Here is an 18,444-nt window from a genome sequence, read left to right on the forward strand (position 1 = left end):
TCTTCTACAACATAATTTTTTAGGTATTGCCTAGTATTTAATTCCAAGGGTCTACCATAATTCATTTAAATGATCCCTTATTGTTGGATATTTAGGTTAGTTCCTATTTCCAATATTTTAAGTTAGCCTGTAATTAGCTCTATCACATATAAAAGCTTGTAGACCTCCCTGGCCATTTTCTTAGTACGTCCTATCATTACCAGTGTTGGGCATGGGAGGTATACTGTTCTACCCGTCACCTATCTTTACATCATGTGTTGAAACGATGTACGATCCTGTCTTCATGGCCCAGACTCTCAGACATTAAGTAGTCTCACAGAGAGACAGGTTTCACTCACTCTGGTTGATTTCTTATTTGCACTGCTAATAGGAATAAAAGTTAAAGAAAATGGCAAAGAATAAACAGCAAAGATGTGCAGCAGGGGTTTTCAACCTCAGCACTATTGACATTTTGAACCAGATACGTCTTTGTCGTGGGGGGCTGCCCTGGGCATCACAGGATGTTTAGCAGGATCCCTGGCCTCTGTCCACTAGATACCACTAGCTCCCCCACCCACTCCTACTCCTGACAACCAAACATGCCATTAGACATTGCCAAATGTCCCCTGGGGGCAAAATCAATCCCTCCCAAAAGCCACTGATGTGCAGTATTGAGTCACATCTGTTGAGCATGTGGCATGCTCAAGGCTACTCTCAAATACAGTGTTTCTATCTCACTCAACCCTCACAATAATCCAGGTATTATTGTTCCTGCTTTACTGAGTGACTCTGAGGAGTGTTGACCCTCTTGGGCAAGGTCACAAGGTAGAGGGGGTAAAGCCTAAGATTCAAGGTGAGACCATCCAACCTGAGAACTGCCGGGAACCACACCTGTTACCACCACTTGAGGGAGAAGTGCCTGCAATATCCCAAACCTGCAAGTTTCTACCCTGGTCCAAGGCCTTAGGTCCTTTCCAAGAGATACAGAAAACATGGTTCAGCTATGAAGGGAAAGTGAGGAACGAGAGATGGGTAAGCAAGAAATGAAAGACAGAGACCAGGCAGAGATACACAGGGGAGTTCATTTGTCAGAGCTGACGAGTAAAGGCCATCTCTCTATAGGAGAGAGAGGCAAAACAGGCTTGAGTTCTGGGACTTTCATGGGGGGAGTTTCAGAAATCAGAGCTGGGCAGGTCCTAATGCTGGTTGGGTTGGTATGACGGAGTGGGGAGCCTTTCTCAGACAGGCCCTTGGGAGGGAAAGTGAAACTTTTTCCTTAAAATGATGTCTGTCATTTAAGATGGCCGAACAGATGCTAAGCAGGGACCTTAGAAGCTACACCACCATGGCTAGAATGTCTCATCCAGAACCATCATATGGACAAAGGGGCACAGATACATCACAGGATGAAATGGGGTCACTGTTCCCAAAAACCTCAGGGTGATTCACACTGGGGCACCTAGTGCACCTTTAATCCACAGCCGCCAACACACACACACACACACACACACACACACACAGACAAAATAAAACACATTAAATCTAATATGAAGAAACATACTTCCGAAATGTTTTATCAGTCTTTAAACATGACACAGGAATATGCTGGTGGAGTCCTTCCCCATCAAATTTCCATTCCTGCATGAAGAAAAACAAAAACAGAAAAGAAATAAAATTGTTGTTTAGTTGAAACATCTACACGTAAGTCCACTTTCCTAAGACCAGGATATGCTGCCCCTCAAAGGCTGTAGTTCCCGGAGACAAAGAACCCTGGAATTCGACCTTTAGTAGCCACCTTCCTATGGTAAGCAGCTTCCTCACTTGCTTAGTGACTTTCTCCAGGGAAGTAGAGGGAAATCAAAACAATATAACAAGGAGGAAAAATGCAAAGTGGACACCAGCACGGCTTCTGTGTCCCTTTTGATTTCTCTCTGTCCCCACCACCCACCTTCCATACATGCCTTGCACACACACATGCTCAATGGATGTACGGCTGGACATGTAGCATGCTAGGGTTGCAAACAATAATTTTAACCATCCAATTTATCATCCATTTCAGGACATTTAAGGAGTAAAAGGGAAAATTTAATTATGTGAGGACGGTAAGCAAAATCTAGGGCTATCCTGTGTAAACTGTAATGTACAGAAACCCTGTTTAAAATCTGTTTCTAATACTAATAATAGTATTCCTGCTGAAAAACCAGCCTCTACCTCAGAGCAAAGCCTGTCCAAGGAAGGGACATGACCTTTGTCCTTGGAAAGACCCACAGAGCACTCCTAGGCACATTCCCACACTGTTAAGTGGTTTATCTACAAATAACAGGAGAGATCTGCTGCACCAGGTGTCCCTGACTCAGTCAGGCTAGGTGGGGACCCATAGCAACCCCCTAGCAGCCACCAATCAGCATGAGACAGAGAAATACCTGGAATGCCAGATGACCCTCCCAGTAGTTTATGGTGGTTGATAACATGTTGGGAAACCATGTAGTTCATCACAAACACCCCTCTTGGTTTAAACCAATCAGTTCAAATGAATCCCCCTCTTGTACTAACCAATCACCCCTAACCAACTTGTTCCCGCCAGTGAATGTGCTAATCATGTTTTAGAGTTGTTTTATATGATTTTCCCGCAGTGTGTAATGATTTGCTAAGAGATGCTATGATGTATGTGAAGTCCCTGCCTTCCCCAAAGAGTGTATAAAACTGCTGCAAACCCTGGGCTCAGGGCCTCTCAGTGTCACATTTGCTGTGTGCGTGGAGGACCGAGCTACCTCACAATAAACACCTCTTTGCTGCTTACATCGATCTCGGTCTCTGGTGGTCTTTGGGGGGTCCTGAATTCGAGCATAACAGGTGTTGCCAAAAGCTTGGTCCTTGTCCCCTATGCCAGTCCACTAATGAGGACACAGTTTTTCTCAAAAGAAAAAATAGTTATTGCTTTGCTAGCAAAAGAGAAACACAGGGGACTCCTGTCCCAAAGGCTGTGTTCTGGCCATCAAGAGGAGCAGGGGGGCTTTTGAAGAGAGATTCAAAGGCTGCATTCCACATGCTCTGGGTTGGAGCTGTCATTCACTTGTTAATTTGGGAGACAGTCATTTCTGAGATCTTCTGGTGCCATCCCCAAAGTCTGGATGACTTCCTCTTACGGTGGGTGTGTGCTCAAGGACAGATAACTCTGCCTAGGATGGGGAAGAAAGGGAATCCTGTTTTCCCTGAGATTAGGGAGGTGCTGGGAGAGAGGAAAAGAAAGAAACATGTCCATTTTAAAATTAAGTTTCAGTGGCAGAGCATTAAGGGCTACATTCAAAGCATAAAGAGGATCGATGTTAAGTAGGCAAACATTAACATATTCAGTGAAGGTAAATGAGAGAGAGTAGAGGGAACTCAAGAGCTGAACTCTTTAATACTTAATTTCCAAATGCACACATGCACACCATCACTTCTGCTTTTGGTCTCACAGATCAACCCTGGTACCTCACAGAGGGAACTAGACAAAGGTGTGAATAATCAGAGGCTAGGATCATAGGTCCAAAGAGCCATGTTGGACCTTCTTGGTGAAGTCTCAAAATCTGGGACAAACTCCCAGGGCTCTTAACCCTGCCCTCTGGACTCCTGGTTCCATTCTCTGAACCCAACACCTTTTTTCCTAACAGTAGCTCACCTTTGCAGCTAAGTGTAACAGTGGCCCACTTTATGTTTTGAATTTAGCCCTTGCTGCTCTGCCACTGGGACTGATTTTTAAAATGGACATGTTTCTGCTTCTCCCTGATCTCTCCCCCTCCCTAATCTCAGGGGAAAGAGGATTACCTTTCTTCCCCATCCTACCCAGATTTATCTGTCCTCAAGTACACACCCACCATAGGAATGAAGTAATCCAGAATTGACTATTTCCCAAATTAACAAGTGAATTACAACTCCAACAGAGAACACATAGAGTATAGCTTTTGAATCACCTCTTTAAAAGCCCCCTGTTCCTGCTGATGGGGGCAGAATCATGGCCTCTGGGACAGGAGTCCCCTGTGTTTCTCCTTTGCTAGCAAAGCAATGAACCTTCTTTTTCCTTTTTCTCAAAACCGTGTCTTTGTTATTGGATGGACATCCTGGGACAGGACCAAGGATCCAGCCTGCTTCCTGTCATTAGAATTTAGGGACCCAAAGACTTCTCTTCATTTTGCTCTATTCCTTTTGTAACCAAAAGCTCGGTCTTTGACCTCAACGCCAATCCAATAATGAAGACAAGGTCGTGAGGAAAAGGAAAAAGAAGGTCGACTGCTTTTCTAGCAAAGGAGAAACACAGGGGACTCCTGACCCAAAGGCTGTGATTCTGCTCATCCTGGGGAACAGGGGCGTTTTAAAGGAGGTGGCTCAAAGAAAATGAGATTATGGAGAAGTTTAAGGAAAAAAAGATCAGGAAGAAGTTTAGAGAGAAGGTTTAGGAGGAAAAAAAAAAAAAACCATGTAGTCAAAGCATCAAGTGAACCCCTTTTACACTTTCAGTCAAATCAGTTGATTTTTCTGTTTATATAATTACTTTTAAATCCTTGTGAGTCTTCTGTGAATCTTATTGGAGTTCACTTTATTACATGAAAGTCAAAACCACAAATCTCTTCCAAATAAGACCTGCTCTACCACGGCTTCCACTGACAGGATGAGGGGCTATGCCCTTGAGCTTCATAGAAATTCACTGTGTGATTGACAGGAACCGAGAGGCACACCCTTAATCTGTTCAGCGTGCCTTTTGTCTAGGTGAATAGTGTTTTGAGCCACTGCCTTTGATATTTCTGACGTCTTAACAAAAGATTTGACTATGACACTCCTGGCTTCATCCTTGAATCACATTTTCCTGGCATTGGATCTTTGTTCAGAAGCCATTTCTTCGTTTCTTCTGTTGTTTACCATCCGGGAGGCTGAGAATTTTCAGAACCATCAAGCCATGACTCATTTGGCTTCACAGTCCTTCCTTCCTTGAGTTTATTTCTCTCACCTCACATTTTACCATAATCAGTAAGAATGCAACAGGAAGCACCTATAATCCTCAGGCCGGGAATCTCCTCAGCTAGATTATCCGGTGCATTAGGTCCCTTGTCTCTGTAACTACAGGCAACACATAAACTCTCTCATGCTCATGAGAGAGACTCCTTCCTCCATTTTGCAATGGGATCTTACTTTCTTACGCCCTCAGCCTACTTCTCAAGGACTATCAGCATTCTGGAAGTATCTTCTTCAAGGCACTCTATGCCTTCGATAACACTCTCCTTTAAAAATTCTCTGTGTGTTTTCAGTCTCATTCATGACTTGTGTTTGGGTGGGGCAATACTCCACTTCTAGGTACCAAATTCTATAACTGGGCCCTAGTTATCCACATGGGACACATTCCAAGACCTTCCAATGGATGATGGAAAGCTCAGATTTTTTTCTTTTTCTTATACAAACATAGAGTTTAATTTATAAATTAGGCACAGAAAGAGATCAATAATAACTAATAATAAGCTAAAACAATTATATCAGTATACTGTGATAAAAGTTATTTAAATGTGCTCTTTCTCTTCTAGAATTTTCCATGTAGTGTTTTGGGATCACAAGTTGATCTCAGATAACTGCCACAGAAGCTGAAATTGTGTATGAGGCGAGATGACTGTTGTTATTGTTTTATATCCAATTATCCCACGACTTGGAAATGTAATAACAAACATTTACTCTCACACGATTTCTGAGAATCAGAAATCCAGGAGCAAATCTGAGTTTTCTTTGCTCAAGGTCTCTCTTGAGACTGCAATCATTTTACCCGAGGAGGTAACACCTGGTGGAGACCAGAGCTGCTGGTCACCAGAGCTGTTGGTCCAGCTCTTATAGGGCATGACTGGTCCTTCACATCCTCATCAGAAATCGCCTTCTAGAGGTTAGGCTCACTGTGTGAATTTCTTTATTCTCCCACTCACGTTGCCCCCTATATTTTCTGTTACATGCCTATAACCCATCTCCTTGTGAAAACAAGGCTGAGATCAATAGAAGTCTATGGTCCTTCAGAAATAAATAGAAAAGGCTAGACAGGAAAACCTTATTAAATCCTATGAAATTTCTCTTTGTACCATCCACCTTATAAAACTTACCAAACAGGACCATCATGGTTTACAAAGAAAATGTAAGCCTAAAGTCTAAAGCCAGCTATCTTCAAATCCTGTCAGGTATTTGAGAAGCATCTGTTGTTTATTAAACTGATAATTAGTTAGTAAACTAATAATAATTCTTCTTTTATATAAAAATTTATTTTTGAATATTTTGCAAGCCAGAATTTCCATCACATTTTATTAGTCTGAATTAAATGATGACTTGCTATAACTGTGAATATACAAGGAATGATTTATCAAAAAAAGAAAAAACTTTTAGTAAAATTACTGAAAAATCAAAAATTAAGATATTAAGCCAGACACGTTGGCATGTCACGTGCCTGTAATCCCAAGGCCTTGGGAGGTTGAAGCAGGAGGATCGTGAATGCAAAGCCAGCCTCAGCAACTTAGCAAGGTACTGAGCAACTCAGTGAGACCCTGTCTCTAGATAAAATATTAAAAAAACACTGAGGATGTGGTTAAGTGCCCCTGGATTCAATTCCAGGTACCAAAAAATAATAATATTCTATTTATTCATATAACATCCAGACAAAATTCAAAAGATCCCTAACTAGCTATAACTTAAAATTTTAAATACTGATTTTTCAAAATTATCTCCTTTTATTTCTCTTCCTTAGCTCATGTTTTCCAACAGTAATAAGAGGAAATATTTTAGGGAAGGCAATATTATTCTAGAACTGTCTTTCTTTAAAAAAAGAAAGCACAAAAATTTCCAAAAGGAAATGAACCAAAAAAAGTCTGTAAGCCACAGATAAAGAAGTAAAGGTCATGTTTAAGTTTTGGTCATGAAACAACAACAGCAACAAAAATCTTTGTCTTTACATTCTATACCTTCTCATCAAAACTAATAAAAGTCATATCCCAGGCTCCTAAAAGAATGCTTTTTTTTTCCCTAAGTTTATTTTGATTTTACTTTTTCTCAGTTTATTTTGTGTTATTGCAACCAAATGCCTGACACTGGGTACTTTATAAAGAAAACAGGTTTATTTAGCTCACAGTTTTGGAGGCTGGAAGTCAGGGTCTGGCAATCCATTTCATGGTCCTCTGCTGCGGATTCTGCTTGCTACATCACAACACAGCCCAGAAGAGAGGGAAAATAGACGTAAAATGGGAAACAGCCATGAGCAGAGAAGGCCAAGCTGGTGAGGTGGACTTGCTTTGGACAACCTACCCTTGCAGTACAAATTCAGTGCCAGGAGAGTTACAACTCCTGCTACACAGCACTCATCCATACATAAGGGGGACACCCTAAGGCCTTGCCTCCCACTGGGCTCCACCCCTTCAAGGTCCCACCACCTCCCACCATGTCCCCCATAGGGGGGACCAAGGGGCCATTCTGTGAAGTTTTGGGGGAACACATTCAAACCATATTCCACCCACAGCCGTTTCCTTAATTGAGAGGAATATGCAAAAAAAAAAAAAGACAAATATAAAGAAACTATGTAATATGATTCAAAAAATATATAAAATTAATTTTTAAAAAAGAAAATCTGGGCTGGTACAGAGTAAGGAGGTACAATGCGTACACCACTTCACAAATTCATGAAATTCATGAAAGCTTTCATTACTGACAAATCCCTGAAATCATTTAATCTTTCAGCAACTTTTTAAAATAACTGCTCTTATATTAAAACAAAATGTTCAGAAAACACTTATTGGGTGTTTTAAAGGCAAGTTCTATGGCTTCCATTAATGGGTGTGGAACTTCTAATGAGACTGTACAGATAAGAGCAGAAGAGGCTGAATGCCTGGCGTAGTTTATGCGTTCTTGCTCAGTAGTTAGTACTTGACAACCGTGTGAATTCTAATTCCGCAAGTACTCCATGAGCACAGAGAAGATAAACTCACTTAGTATTTTTCATACAGAAGTGCACTTTATGTAAATTGGAAACATTATATAACACTGAGTGATACAGAAACAAGTATGAAAGTGGATAAGAGATACTTCATGAGAAAGATCAGAAAAATTAGTCATTTGTGTACTGTATGCTTTTAAAATTAAATTTTAAATGTTTCATAAATTTAAAATATATATATATATATATATATATATATATATATATATATATATATTTGTGTGTGTGTGTATATATATATATATATATATATATATATATATATATATTGCTATGTGATATTTAGGTACATATATACATTTTGTAACCAGGTTAAACATATCTGTCACCTCAAACATTTATCACTTTTTAATGGGAAAACATTCAAAATCTCTTTATCTACCTTTTAAAAAAACATACCAACATTTTAGCTATTTAAATTTAACTTACTATGCAATACCACCTCAGAGCCTTGCTCCTAATTTTAACTTAGCACTTATCGACCAACATCTCTTCCCCACCCCTTCTCTCCCCAGTCTCTTATAACCACCATTCTCAGCTTCTGTGGGATCCATCTTTGTGGATTCCACACAGAATGAGAACATAAGATACTTATCTTTCTCTGCCTTGTTGACTGCAATTAACACAGTGACTTCCAGTCCAACTGATGTTATAAATGACAGAATTTGATCCCTTTTTGTGGTTGAATAGTATTACATTTTGTATGCACACCCAGTTTTCCTTATCCATTCATCAGGTGATGGACACATTAGTTTGCTTCCATTTCTTGAATTTAGTAAACATTGTTGCAGTAAATGTGATCGCGTAGATGTCAAAAATATAAATTAATTAATTAGTTAAATAACTGCCTTATTGAAATATCCCTTAGAGCTAAGAGGAAAAAATAGCATGTCTGATGTTAAATGTAAAGTCATGCTCTATACCTATCAACCAGAAAAAAAAAAAAAAGTGGCTACCAATGACCTAATGCCCTTCAAACTGTTTTTACACATGAACTGTCTCTTGGGTAGACAGTCTGTTAAAAAGAAAACAAAATAAAATATTCAAAAATGAGTAACTGCTTCCAGGAGCAAGTAATGGGACAAATTTGTCTACAGAAAATCTATGACACAGCTGACCCAGACAGTGTGTCAGGCCAAGCTATGGGACAGAAGATCAGGTGCAGCTCTGATTGGGACCTTCTTGGACAAGCATATAGCCAAGATCACTTTGAGAGCAATTGGTGAAATCTGAGTATAGGCTGGGTATTAGACACAATGACTATGAATTTGATTAACTACATTGATGTTATTTTAGCTGTGTTGTTAATTTTTAATGCATAACAAAGTAGACATTTTTTAACTGACTCTGCATGCCTCTCAGAAAAGTTACCATAACCATTAGGTGTTAGAGTCTGTAAACAAGTCAAAATAACACCTGGCATTTTGCCAGGGGAATGTTAAAGTTCGTAAACAAGTCTGGATGGTGCCTGGCAAAATGCCAGAGGGAGTGGTTTGAGAAGTAACAAAAGCGAGCCATTAAGTGGGGAGATTCCTTATTGGTTGACTGATGTATCTAGTTTATGCTAATTAGATAAGCTGTGTGGAATGTATAAATACTGCTCCTGTCCTGCAATAAAAGGCTCCCACTCCTGCTGTATCAATCTACACAAATTCTTCGTCACCCCCCCCTGATTATTCTGCTGCAGCCGGACTGCGGCAATTAGGAGCCCCTTCCTCTGAGGCCTATCCATTGAGATTTCCAGAAATTTCTTATTAAGTAGCTGCAGAGACCTTTGTCACTGGCCACTGCTAACACTAGTCAGGGGATCAGGAACCATGAGAGGGAGTTTAAATGTTTTATTTCTGACTTAACCTTTTAAAATATTTTTTTTAAATGAGTTTGAGATTGTTGTAGCAGAATGTTGGTTAAGGAGCCCCAAACATTACTTCATGACTTTCACCCTGAAGTTCAATGTCCTTACTAATTGCATGATTCCTTTCTGCTTATTAGTCTCAGGTAATCCTACTACATTTTCTCTGCTGAGTTCATCAGAGAGAGAAAGAGAAAAAAAATGTATCTGAAGAACCTAAGAGTAATTTAGAACATTCTTTAAAATATGAATTTCAAGAAGAAATGCTTTCCAATTGTACATTTTTATAGCTGCTATCTTGTTGCAAAAAAAGATGGAAAATTGAGTAGATGTGAAATAATTGTCACTGTGGTCGCCATGATAATTTGAAAGCTCATACCTGGAGCACTTTAGTAGATCTGTGAAGCTTTACGATGAGATGGCATCATAGCTAATATTTTTTTTTTACTTAAGCAAGGCACAGTAATGCACACCTATAATTCCAGCAACTCAGGAGGCTGAGGCAGAAGGATCTTGAGTTCAAGGCCAGCCTCAGCAATTTATTGAGACCCTAAGCAACTTAGTGAGACATTGTCTCAAAGTAGAATATAAAAAGGGTTGGGTATGTGACTCAGAGGTAAAGCACCCCTGGGTTCAACCTCTGGTACAAAAAAAAATTTTTTTTCTTTACCTAAATTACAAAAACCTTTAATGCTTCAGCTTCATTTCAGAATATGTCTATAATCTTATATATTTCCTGTGAGACATGATTTTTAAAAAACTTGAAAATTCTAAATTATTAATTATTCACTACCTTCTATAAGTTTTCTTCTTTACATTCACAAATCCCAAAATTGGTTATGTAAATTTCAGCTTTTACTTATTACCCTGGGGGTACTGGAATCAGGAGGTAGCAGCAATATGAAAAAACATTTTAGATACTAAAAAACCCTTTAGAGACATTTTTCCACTAAGAAAAAAAATAAATTTTTGGAAATGAAGCCAGTCATTAAAAATTTGGAAAGTTGTCTGGAGGAGCTTTCTTAATATTTACTAATTTTTCTCCTCTAGGAGGATTTCAAACAATATAAATTTTAATTCTGGTGCTGTTTATACCCCCCTTTGAATTGAGGTTATTCGTTTTAAGGCTCCTTAAAACTTTATATCCTATTTCATTAGAATTCTTCAAAGAAGGGCTTGAGACTTGCTAGGGATGAGCAGGTTGACAGCCCAACTTGGATGTCAAAATTATTGAGAATTTCAGCATCATAGAATGACAATTGTTGGGAGGCATCAAGTGTGGAGGAGAACTTTAGGGTAAAAGGATACAATTATAAACATGAAGCAAAATGAACAGAGAAATGGATACAGATTCTTCAAAATCACAATTTAGTATAATTTACAAATTATTTCACAGAAACTTGTAAAATCTGAAAGGAGCCCTTTGGCATTTAAACCAAATAAATCACTTTAAGCAATAGTGATTCTATATCTTATCTATCCATATCTATCTATATCCATCTTTGATCAGTCAATGCCTTGATTTCATACAAAATGACTGACATTTCAGGGATTCAACAAATGTTTCTTTGACATTAAGTTAACACATATTTCTATGCTACATAAAAATTTCTATTACCTAGTGAATATAAAAATGCTTTTGTCCATAAGGCAGTGCAATAAGATACATTTGAAAATGGTACCATAGGATCACAGACTGAAGGGAAAGAAGTAATAGATAAAACAGGAATTTCCTTCCTAACAAGAATATTGGATTATTATTATATGATTTAATAACTAATATTTTATTATTTTAATACCATTTACTGGATAGACTTTAACTATATGTAATAGGTGTGGCAACATTATATGATATGAATTGCATCCCAATGTAATTGATGAGAAAACTGATACCCCCAAAACTTAATTGAATTGCCTAAGGCCACATATGCCATAAGATTTATAAACCATTTGAATTCATGACTGTCTGACTTTTCAACCCAACATCATTCTACTATATCATGACAATTTCTTGAAAAAAAAAAAAAGACAGCTTAGAGACTCAGGATAGAGCTCTGTGGTAGAATGCTTGCTTAGAGTCCAATCCCCCATCACCACAAACAAAATTAAATTACCTGGCCAGTGATCGCCTGTGAGAAGTATTGAAAGTTTTTGACCAAGGAAATAAAACAATGGAATAGACCTTACACAAAATTCTGGGTGGGATTGGAGCAGAGATGAGAAGCAGAAAGTGCAGCTGATATTCTCAAAGTAACTTAGGCTTGCTACTTGTCACCTGGTAGATAAAGAACTCTTTTGAGATATTCTGTTAATATTTGCATAGTTGGTATTTACATTTGTTCATAGTGAAGCGGATTTTTGCCTTTTGAAAGAATATTTATGCTAAGTGATGTTTTCTTTAATCATCTGGGGGAAGGAGAAACTGAATAGATCTGATATTTATACACCTCTGTTTTAGTTAAGATCTTTAATAAAAAGAAATTGTCCTAAGGTTATTTCAAGGGGATTCCAAAGGACATAGGGATGTGTTTCAACCCAGACTTCATAACCCCCTTGTCTTCCACACCCCACCCATGCTTTCTCATTCTTAAAATTCCTACTTCTACATTTCTAATTCCCATCCTTCATCACCCAGTCCTTCAACAATGATGTATTAATGCCGAACATGATGGTCGCCCAAATTCAAAATTCAAAACTTTTAAGGGAAGTTATGATCATCACACATGCTAAAAGAAACAAGAAAAGTGACATTTTCAGAGAGAAGAAAGAAAGAAAAAAGAAAGCAAGGAATAGACGCTTGCCCCTCAAGGAAATCTCCAATGACAGATTTTAATCCTTACAAAAAAATTACAAGGTAGTTGTTACTGTTCCTGTAATTGTTCCTGCAATCAATGCAAATAACTGTGGGCAGGCCCGTCCCATCTCCACAGAGCCTTGTTCTCAAGAGGCTGAAACTAAACACTGCCCTCCAACCCCAAGACTGGGCCATAGGTTCCAGACCAAGAAAGACCCATAATCTCACATTGGGTCTCAGTGAAGAATTCTAGGAGAGAACACTTGACCTGTGGTGTCAAGATGGAAGTTACTCAGATGAAATATGAGTAGAAAAAAAAAATCACATATAGATTTTGAACACCTAAAAACATTGATTTGTTCATTTATTCATTACTATATCTATATGTGTCTGGTATTTGACAATATATTGATTTGGAACAACTTGGAATTTGAACTCAAGACAAACATGAAAACTGGCCCTAAGAAGATGTAATACAACTCCATGGATATAATGTGGTTTCTTTTGATGTCACAGCAAAGGGGACAATTATTAAAGGGTATATCTACTTATAAGCAAATAAATCCCCATTATATGTAGCAGTATGCCTCAGTTCTCTGGCCTTATTATATTTCTGCTTTCTTTTTCACTCTATACTAGGTTCTACATGTCTAAACATTCTAGGCTTTCACCATTCATTACAAATTAAAAAAACTTTCAAAATTTACTACATATTCTGAATTTCAAAAATAATTGACAAACTACCTTTATTTTTCACCTCTTAAATTATATGTTTCTCCAAGTCACTAAATTCAGTTTTCTTCCAATGGGCTGCTAAAAGAAAAACAGACCTGTTCAATTTAACTGAGTTTACTCGAGCAAGAAAAACATTCTAGAATCAGGTAGCATTCCAGACTTCAATGCAGTAAGCTACTTTTATAACCAGAAGAGACAGTAAATGACATAAAGAGACTACCTGATTGGTGCATTTTTTGCATTTGCCTTATTTGAGCATAATTTGGCAGCTGCAATTTGGGATTGGCTGAGGGTTGGCTATTGTGATTGGCTGAGTTCAGCTGCTTAGCCACAAGAGTACATGAAGCCTGCTGTATTACAACCTGCTTGCACATCAAGGTAAGTTCACTAGAGATGGAGACCCCTTTGGCCCAACGTACTGTGCAAGGATGGGGGATGGTTTAGGTCATTTATTTCAACTTACAGGGCATAATTATGAATGGCTACTAATTAATACATGGAATGACCTTCTGTCTACCAACTCTCACATCTCCTTAAGCTTTATATATGCAGGCATGTATGTACATCTGAATAATCTCAAGTGATGTATTAAAATTAGCAAGCAAAATGTACAGCAATGCTTACCTTTGACTTTAATTCCTGATGTGATAATCCCATTTGATCTAGAACCACAGAGTCATGGAAAATGTGGAATGTCCACATTGGTACTTTTTCCAAGGAAAAAAATGAATTCAACTTAATCGATTATCCTTTTGAGACACTAAGCATGTATACATTTAAAACAATTATTCAGATTTTCTGCTTCCTTAGTCTTCACTTATTGAGCTGCTCAAAGTTCCATTTGACAGAGCTTGAATTTATCACATGTCCTACTGTTGAGCTATAGGTAGTATGAATTTGCTCCTTCTTGGTATGGATGTGTTTTCTCATCTGTTTCTCCAGCAACTTGCTGACAGTAGTTCTATTGCTCTTCTATTGTGGGTACCACAGTTAGGTAAATTAGTTTCAAATTCTGTCTTCTGACCAGTTGCATGAAACCTTAGTCAACCTCCTTAACACCACTGAGTTTGTCTCCTTAACTGCAAAGTGTGAAGGGTAATATTGATTTATCTTATAATGTGAGCAATAAATCCATTAAGCATCTATAGATAACAGATCAGGCCACTTAGTAAATAATAAACATAAATGTCTAATTTCATTATGCATCATTATTATCATCCGTGATACCATGATAATATTGGTCCTGTTTTTAATATTTTTATATAAATTTCTTAAAAAAAAAGACTCCACCATTTTTTCCCTTATTTGCACCTGGTAAAATAAGTACTGAGTTAAGAATGAGTGAAAAAAATGAATAATGAAGCCTTTTCTACTGGCCACAGTGCTCACTGGGCATCTTATACACCAGTAAGCTATCTGTTCTGGCAGAGGACAGCAGAGTTAGGAAAGGGCTTCAGTTTGAGAAACTGAAGATAAGCTCTACATCAATAAGCTGTTGAGAAAACAGACCTTCCTGGGGACTATTTATGGATTTATAAGACTTTAATAAAGAAAAAGCAGAAATTGCCTCTCTCTACGAAATTCATATTCACTGAAGCAAAAATTGTTTCCAAAGCTCCTTGTCAAGGTCCTACTTATGCAGAATAGTTGGGGTATTTTACTTCCCAGAGCTGACTCTTATCACATGCTTAAAATGATGCAAAAACTCTATGAAGCGTTTACTTGGATTATTTCTATTGTTATCTGAATCTGCCACCAACCTATGGAGGTTATCGTTCCCATTTTGGAGATCTGAAGTAAAAACTGAGGCAGAGAAGTAAGCTGCTCCAAGGTCGCAAACTTCTTAGTTTAAGGGGTGCAGTTGGAATCCACATTCTGTCCTCTAGTCCCCAGGGTCTGTCCTAACCTGCTTGTGATACGATGTCATATAAATAAACATCCTAACAACTCTGCCCAAGGGACAGTTGGGCAAGTTCGGAAACTAGAGGGTGCTCATGAAAAAATAGTAAAATAATAAACAGCTTACTTGCATACAGCACTCCAAAACACCTTGAGACAGTTTATCAAATTAGTCTTTCACATGATGACGTAAGAAAGGCGAGCCCCATGCCCTCTGCGGTGCAGATACAAATGCTGAGCTACAGAGAGGTCAGAGGGTTGGCTGAAGATCACACAACTGGAACATGATGTAGCAAGATTTCCAGTCAAGCACATTATTTCATAACTTGATGAATTTTTTTTAAATGTTTTTGTTACATGACAGTGAGCCCATCTGTCTGGCTTATATCTTTGAAAACAAAAAGTGAAATGCCTTCAGTTGTTTTACCTAAAGATAATACAATGGCTGGTTCCCAGATGCTTTTCTATTTTCCCAGCTAAATCACATCCTCCTGACACCTATAAATACAGGGCAGCCTCCAAACAGGCCTCCAGGAACCCAGCCCTCCACACCTCTCCTCTTCACCTCACCAGGTGGTACGCTGAGAGTCCATAAAGCTAGGTCAAACAGCGGATCCAAGAAAATAGATCATGCTGGAGATGATGTCACAGCTCACCTATATGTGTGTTTCATTAAAAAAAAAAAAAATCGTTACAAAAATCACAAGGCCAAACGTTACGCTGTAAGTTTCCTGAGCACGTCAAGACAGAAATACAAACCTAATATGTAAAAAGCACCTTTCCCCATCAATTCCGAGTCATCCTTGACTTTCCTTTCTCCTCCTAATATGCCTGGGACTCTCTCTGACCTACACTGCCTCTGGGTGTTGATGTGATCTACACTATCTCCATCCTTCTGACAGTCTCTTAAAATTCTAGAAGCTTCCTCCTGCTGCCTGAACTACACTAAGGATAGATTGCGATTTCCTCCTGTTTGTGCTCAACACCCACCATAGAAACAGTCTCAACAAGAAAAAAGGCCCAACCCTTTCCGCCAACACTTTATTACCTCTTCCACAACGGAAACAGGAAATAAACATCTAGAAAAACAGTAGGCGCTGCTACCGTCTTCTGCCCCCCACATGGCCTCCCTCTGGGTTTTTTCAATCGTAATGATTTCCTCCTACTTGAGGAAAAGTAGCCTCGGTATAATAAACAAGCCAACTCCACAGGCTTTGATAGGTCACAACCCAGTTTCTGATTTAGCATGTCGTAACCTGATTGGAACTCACCCCCTTCTCCTTCGACTTCATCGAATTGTTATGAAATGCCAGAGACGTTCACAGGTACAAGCAACTAAGCAGAAAACAGGGTTCCCCTCTCCAGAGTGTCTCAACTCTAGATGTTTAACTTACAAGCAATCAGATAATTAACTGCCAGAGCAGAGGTTTTGGCAAAGTGCAAGGAGAACCCCAGGGAAGGACCGACTGAGTTTTACAGGAAGGAAACAAGGGAAAGAGGGGAACCACACCAATGTCAAGGAGGCTCATTCGTGGAACTGTGAAAGCCTTGGGAACTGCTAGAGTAGGAAGGGCAGAGGGCAGAAAGGTGGGGTCCAGTGCAAAACGTGCCCAAGAGCAGAGAACCAAAAGTGCAGAATGCATCTCAGTGCCTGGAATTCAGGGGCACTGAACCACTAACCCACATCCCTATCCCTTATTATGGTTTTAATTTTTTATTTACACTTAAGGTCTCCCAAGTTGCTTAGGGCCTTGCTAAATTGCTGAGGCTGGCCTTGAACTTGCAATCCTCCTGCCTTAGCCTGCTGAGCCACGGGGATTACAGGCGTGTGCCACCACCCCTGGCACAACTACAGGGTTCAAACAGGGGAGCAGCCTGAGCACAATGGTCACTTTAGAAAGACTGTGGTGGCGGCAGCAAGGATCAGTGATTCCATTTACCTGTCAAGAAGCAGGTGGCCACAGCAAGAGGGGACAGGGCAGTGATTTTAGGGATTGGGCCAATGGGACTGGAAAGGAGGAACAAGATGGAGCGAGGCACAGCCAAAGAAAGAACAGGACTGAGTGAGTGATTTGATGAAGGAAAAAACAGAAATGTACGGTAACTTCCAGGTCTCTCATTTGGATATCCCCAGAGAGGATGGTATGATGTTCAATGAAAAAACGAATTCAAGAAGAGGAAGGTTGGGGGAAGGCGACAGTGTAAAGAAATGGAGTCATACCCTGGTGGTGATGTAAGTCGGGTTAGTTTACAGACCTGGAGGGCAGGGGTCTGGGCTGGGGAGGGACGTTGGAGCCTGCAGTTAAAAGCTGAAGCTGTGGGATATGAATGTGATGGGCCTCAGGATATGTGGAGAACAGGAGATGAGTCTGAATCTGGATAAGACAGAAAAAAAATATGACATTTTAAAAATAGGTGGAAAAAAAGTGTCAGAGAAACTAAGTTACCAATGAGAAGTTTCTGAGAAATAAAAAGTTATCTGATGTTTGAATGCAATAGACTGAACAACATTAGGATGAAAAGTGACTCCTTTGGCAATCCTGAAACACAGGAGCAGTGGTCGTCCTGGAAACTGCGTACCAGTGGGTTTGAGAAAAACTAAGAGGGAAAGAAATGAAGACACAGGGGGGTACTGCTCTTTCTAGTTGGGAATTAGGGATAAAGATCTCTGGCCTTAGTGAGAGAAGAATGGGTGGCCAAAGAAGGGTTGTCATTGTTTCTGTTTCTTTGTTTCTAAATTGAGGCTGATTGAAATAAAAGCACAGTAAGGAGAAAAGGGAGGGAAAAAAGAAAACTTGAAGACACAGGCAAGAGAGACTCCTGCTTCTACTTAACGCATAAAAAGTCTCAAAAGAATGACTCTCCCACCCTAAAATAAAACAAAGCTGGATAACATACACAGTCACAGGGTTCTGTCTTTTCTAAAGATTATTTAGGAGCTGAGGGTGCAAAGAAAGATGATCAAATAAAATTCAGGAACTTCTGATTCTTCTTAGGAAAAAAAAAAAGAGATCCCCAACTGCTTTCATTCCCAAGTAGATAAAAATACTGAGGAGTATGTAACTAAATAGTCACCTGGATTACTGAGGCCCATTGTGGGCTGGTATGAAGACTTATAAGCCCAACATGACTCAGATAGAAGGAGGAGACAAAGAAGAGAAGGAGGAGGGGAGAACCTGCCCCTATGCACCACTTATTCTC

General features: G+C 39.2%; 1 protein-coding gene across 1 annotated transcript in view; it reads right to left on the reverse strand.

Annotated features, from left to right (window-relative positions):
- Nucleotides 1-18,444, reverse strand: part of LOC114102621 (uncharacterized) — a 287,939-nt gene that overhangs the window by 213,411 nt on the left and 56,084 nt on the right. Inside the window, exons 7-8 of the mRNA XM_071613859.1 lie at nucleotides 2,751-2,873; nucleotides 1,541-1,617 (exon numbers count right to left, since the gene is read on the reverse strand). Coding sequence (XP_071469960.1) covers nucleotides 1,541-1,617; nucleotides 2,751-2,873 — 200 coding nt within the window. The remainder of the gene's footprint in view (nucleotides 1-1,540; nucleotides 1,618-2,750; nucleotides 2,874-18,444) is intronic.

The sequence above is a fragment of the Marmota flaviventris genome, chromosome 6, assembly GCF_047511675.1.
Source record: "Marmota flaviventris isolate mMarFla1 chromosome 6, mMarFla1.hap1, whole genome shotgun sequence".
NCBI lineage: Eukaryota > Metazoa > Chordata > Mammalia > Rodentia > Sciuridae > Marmota > Marmota flaviventris.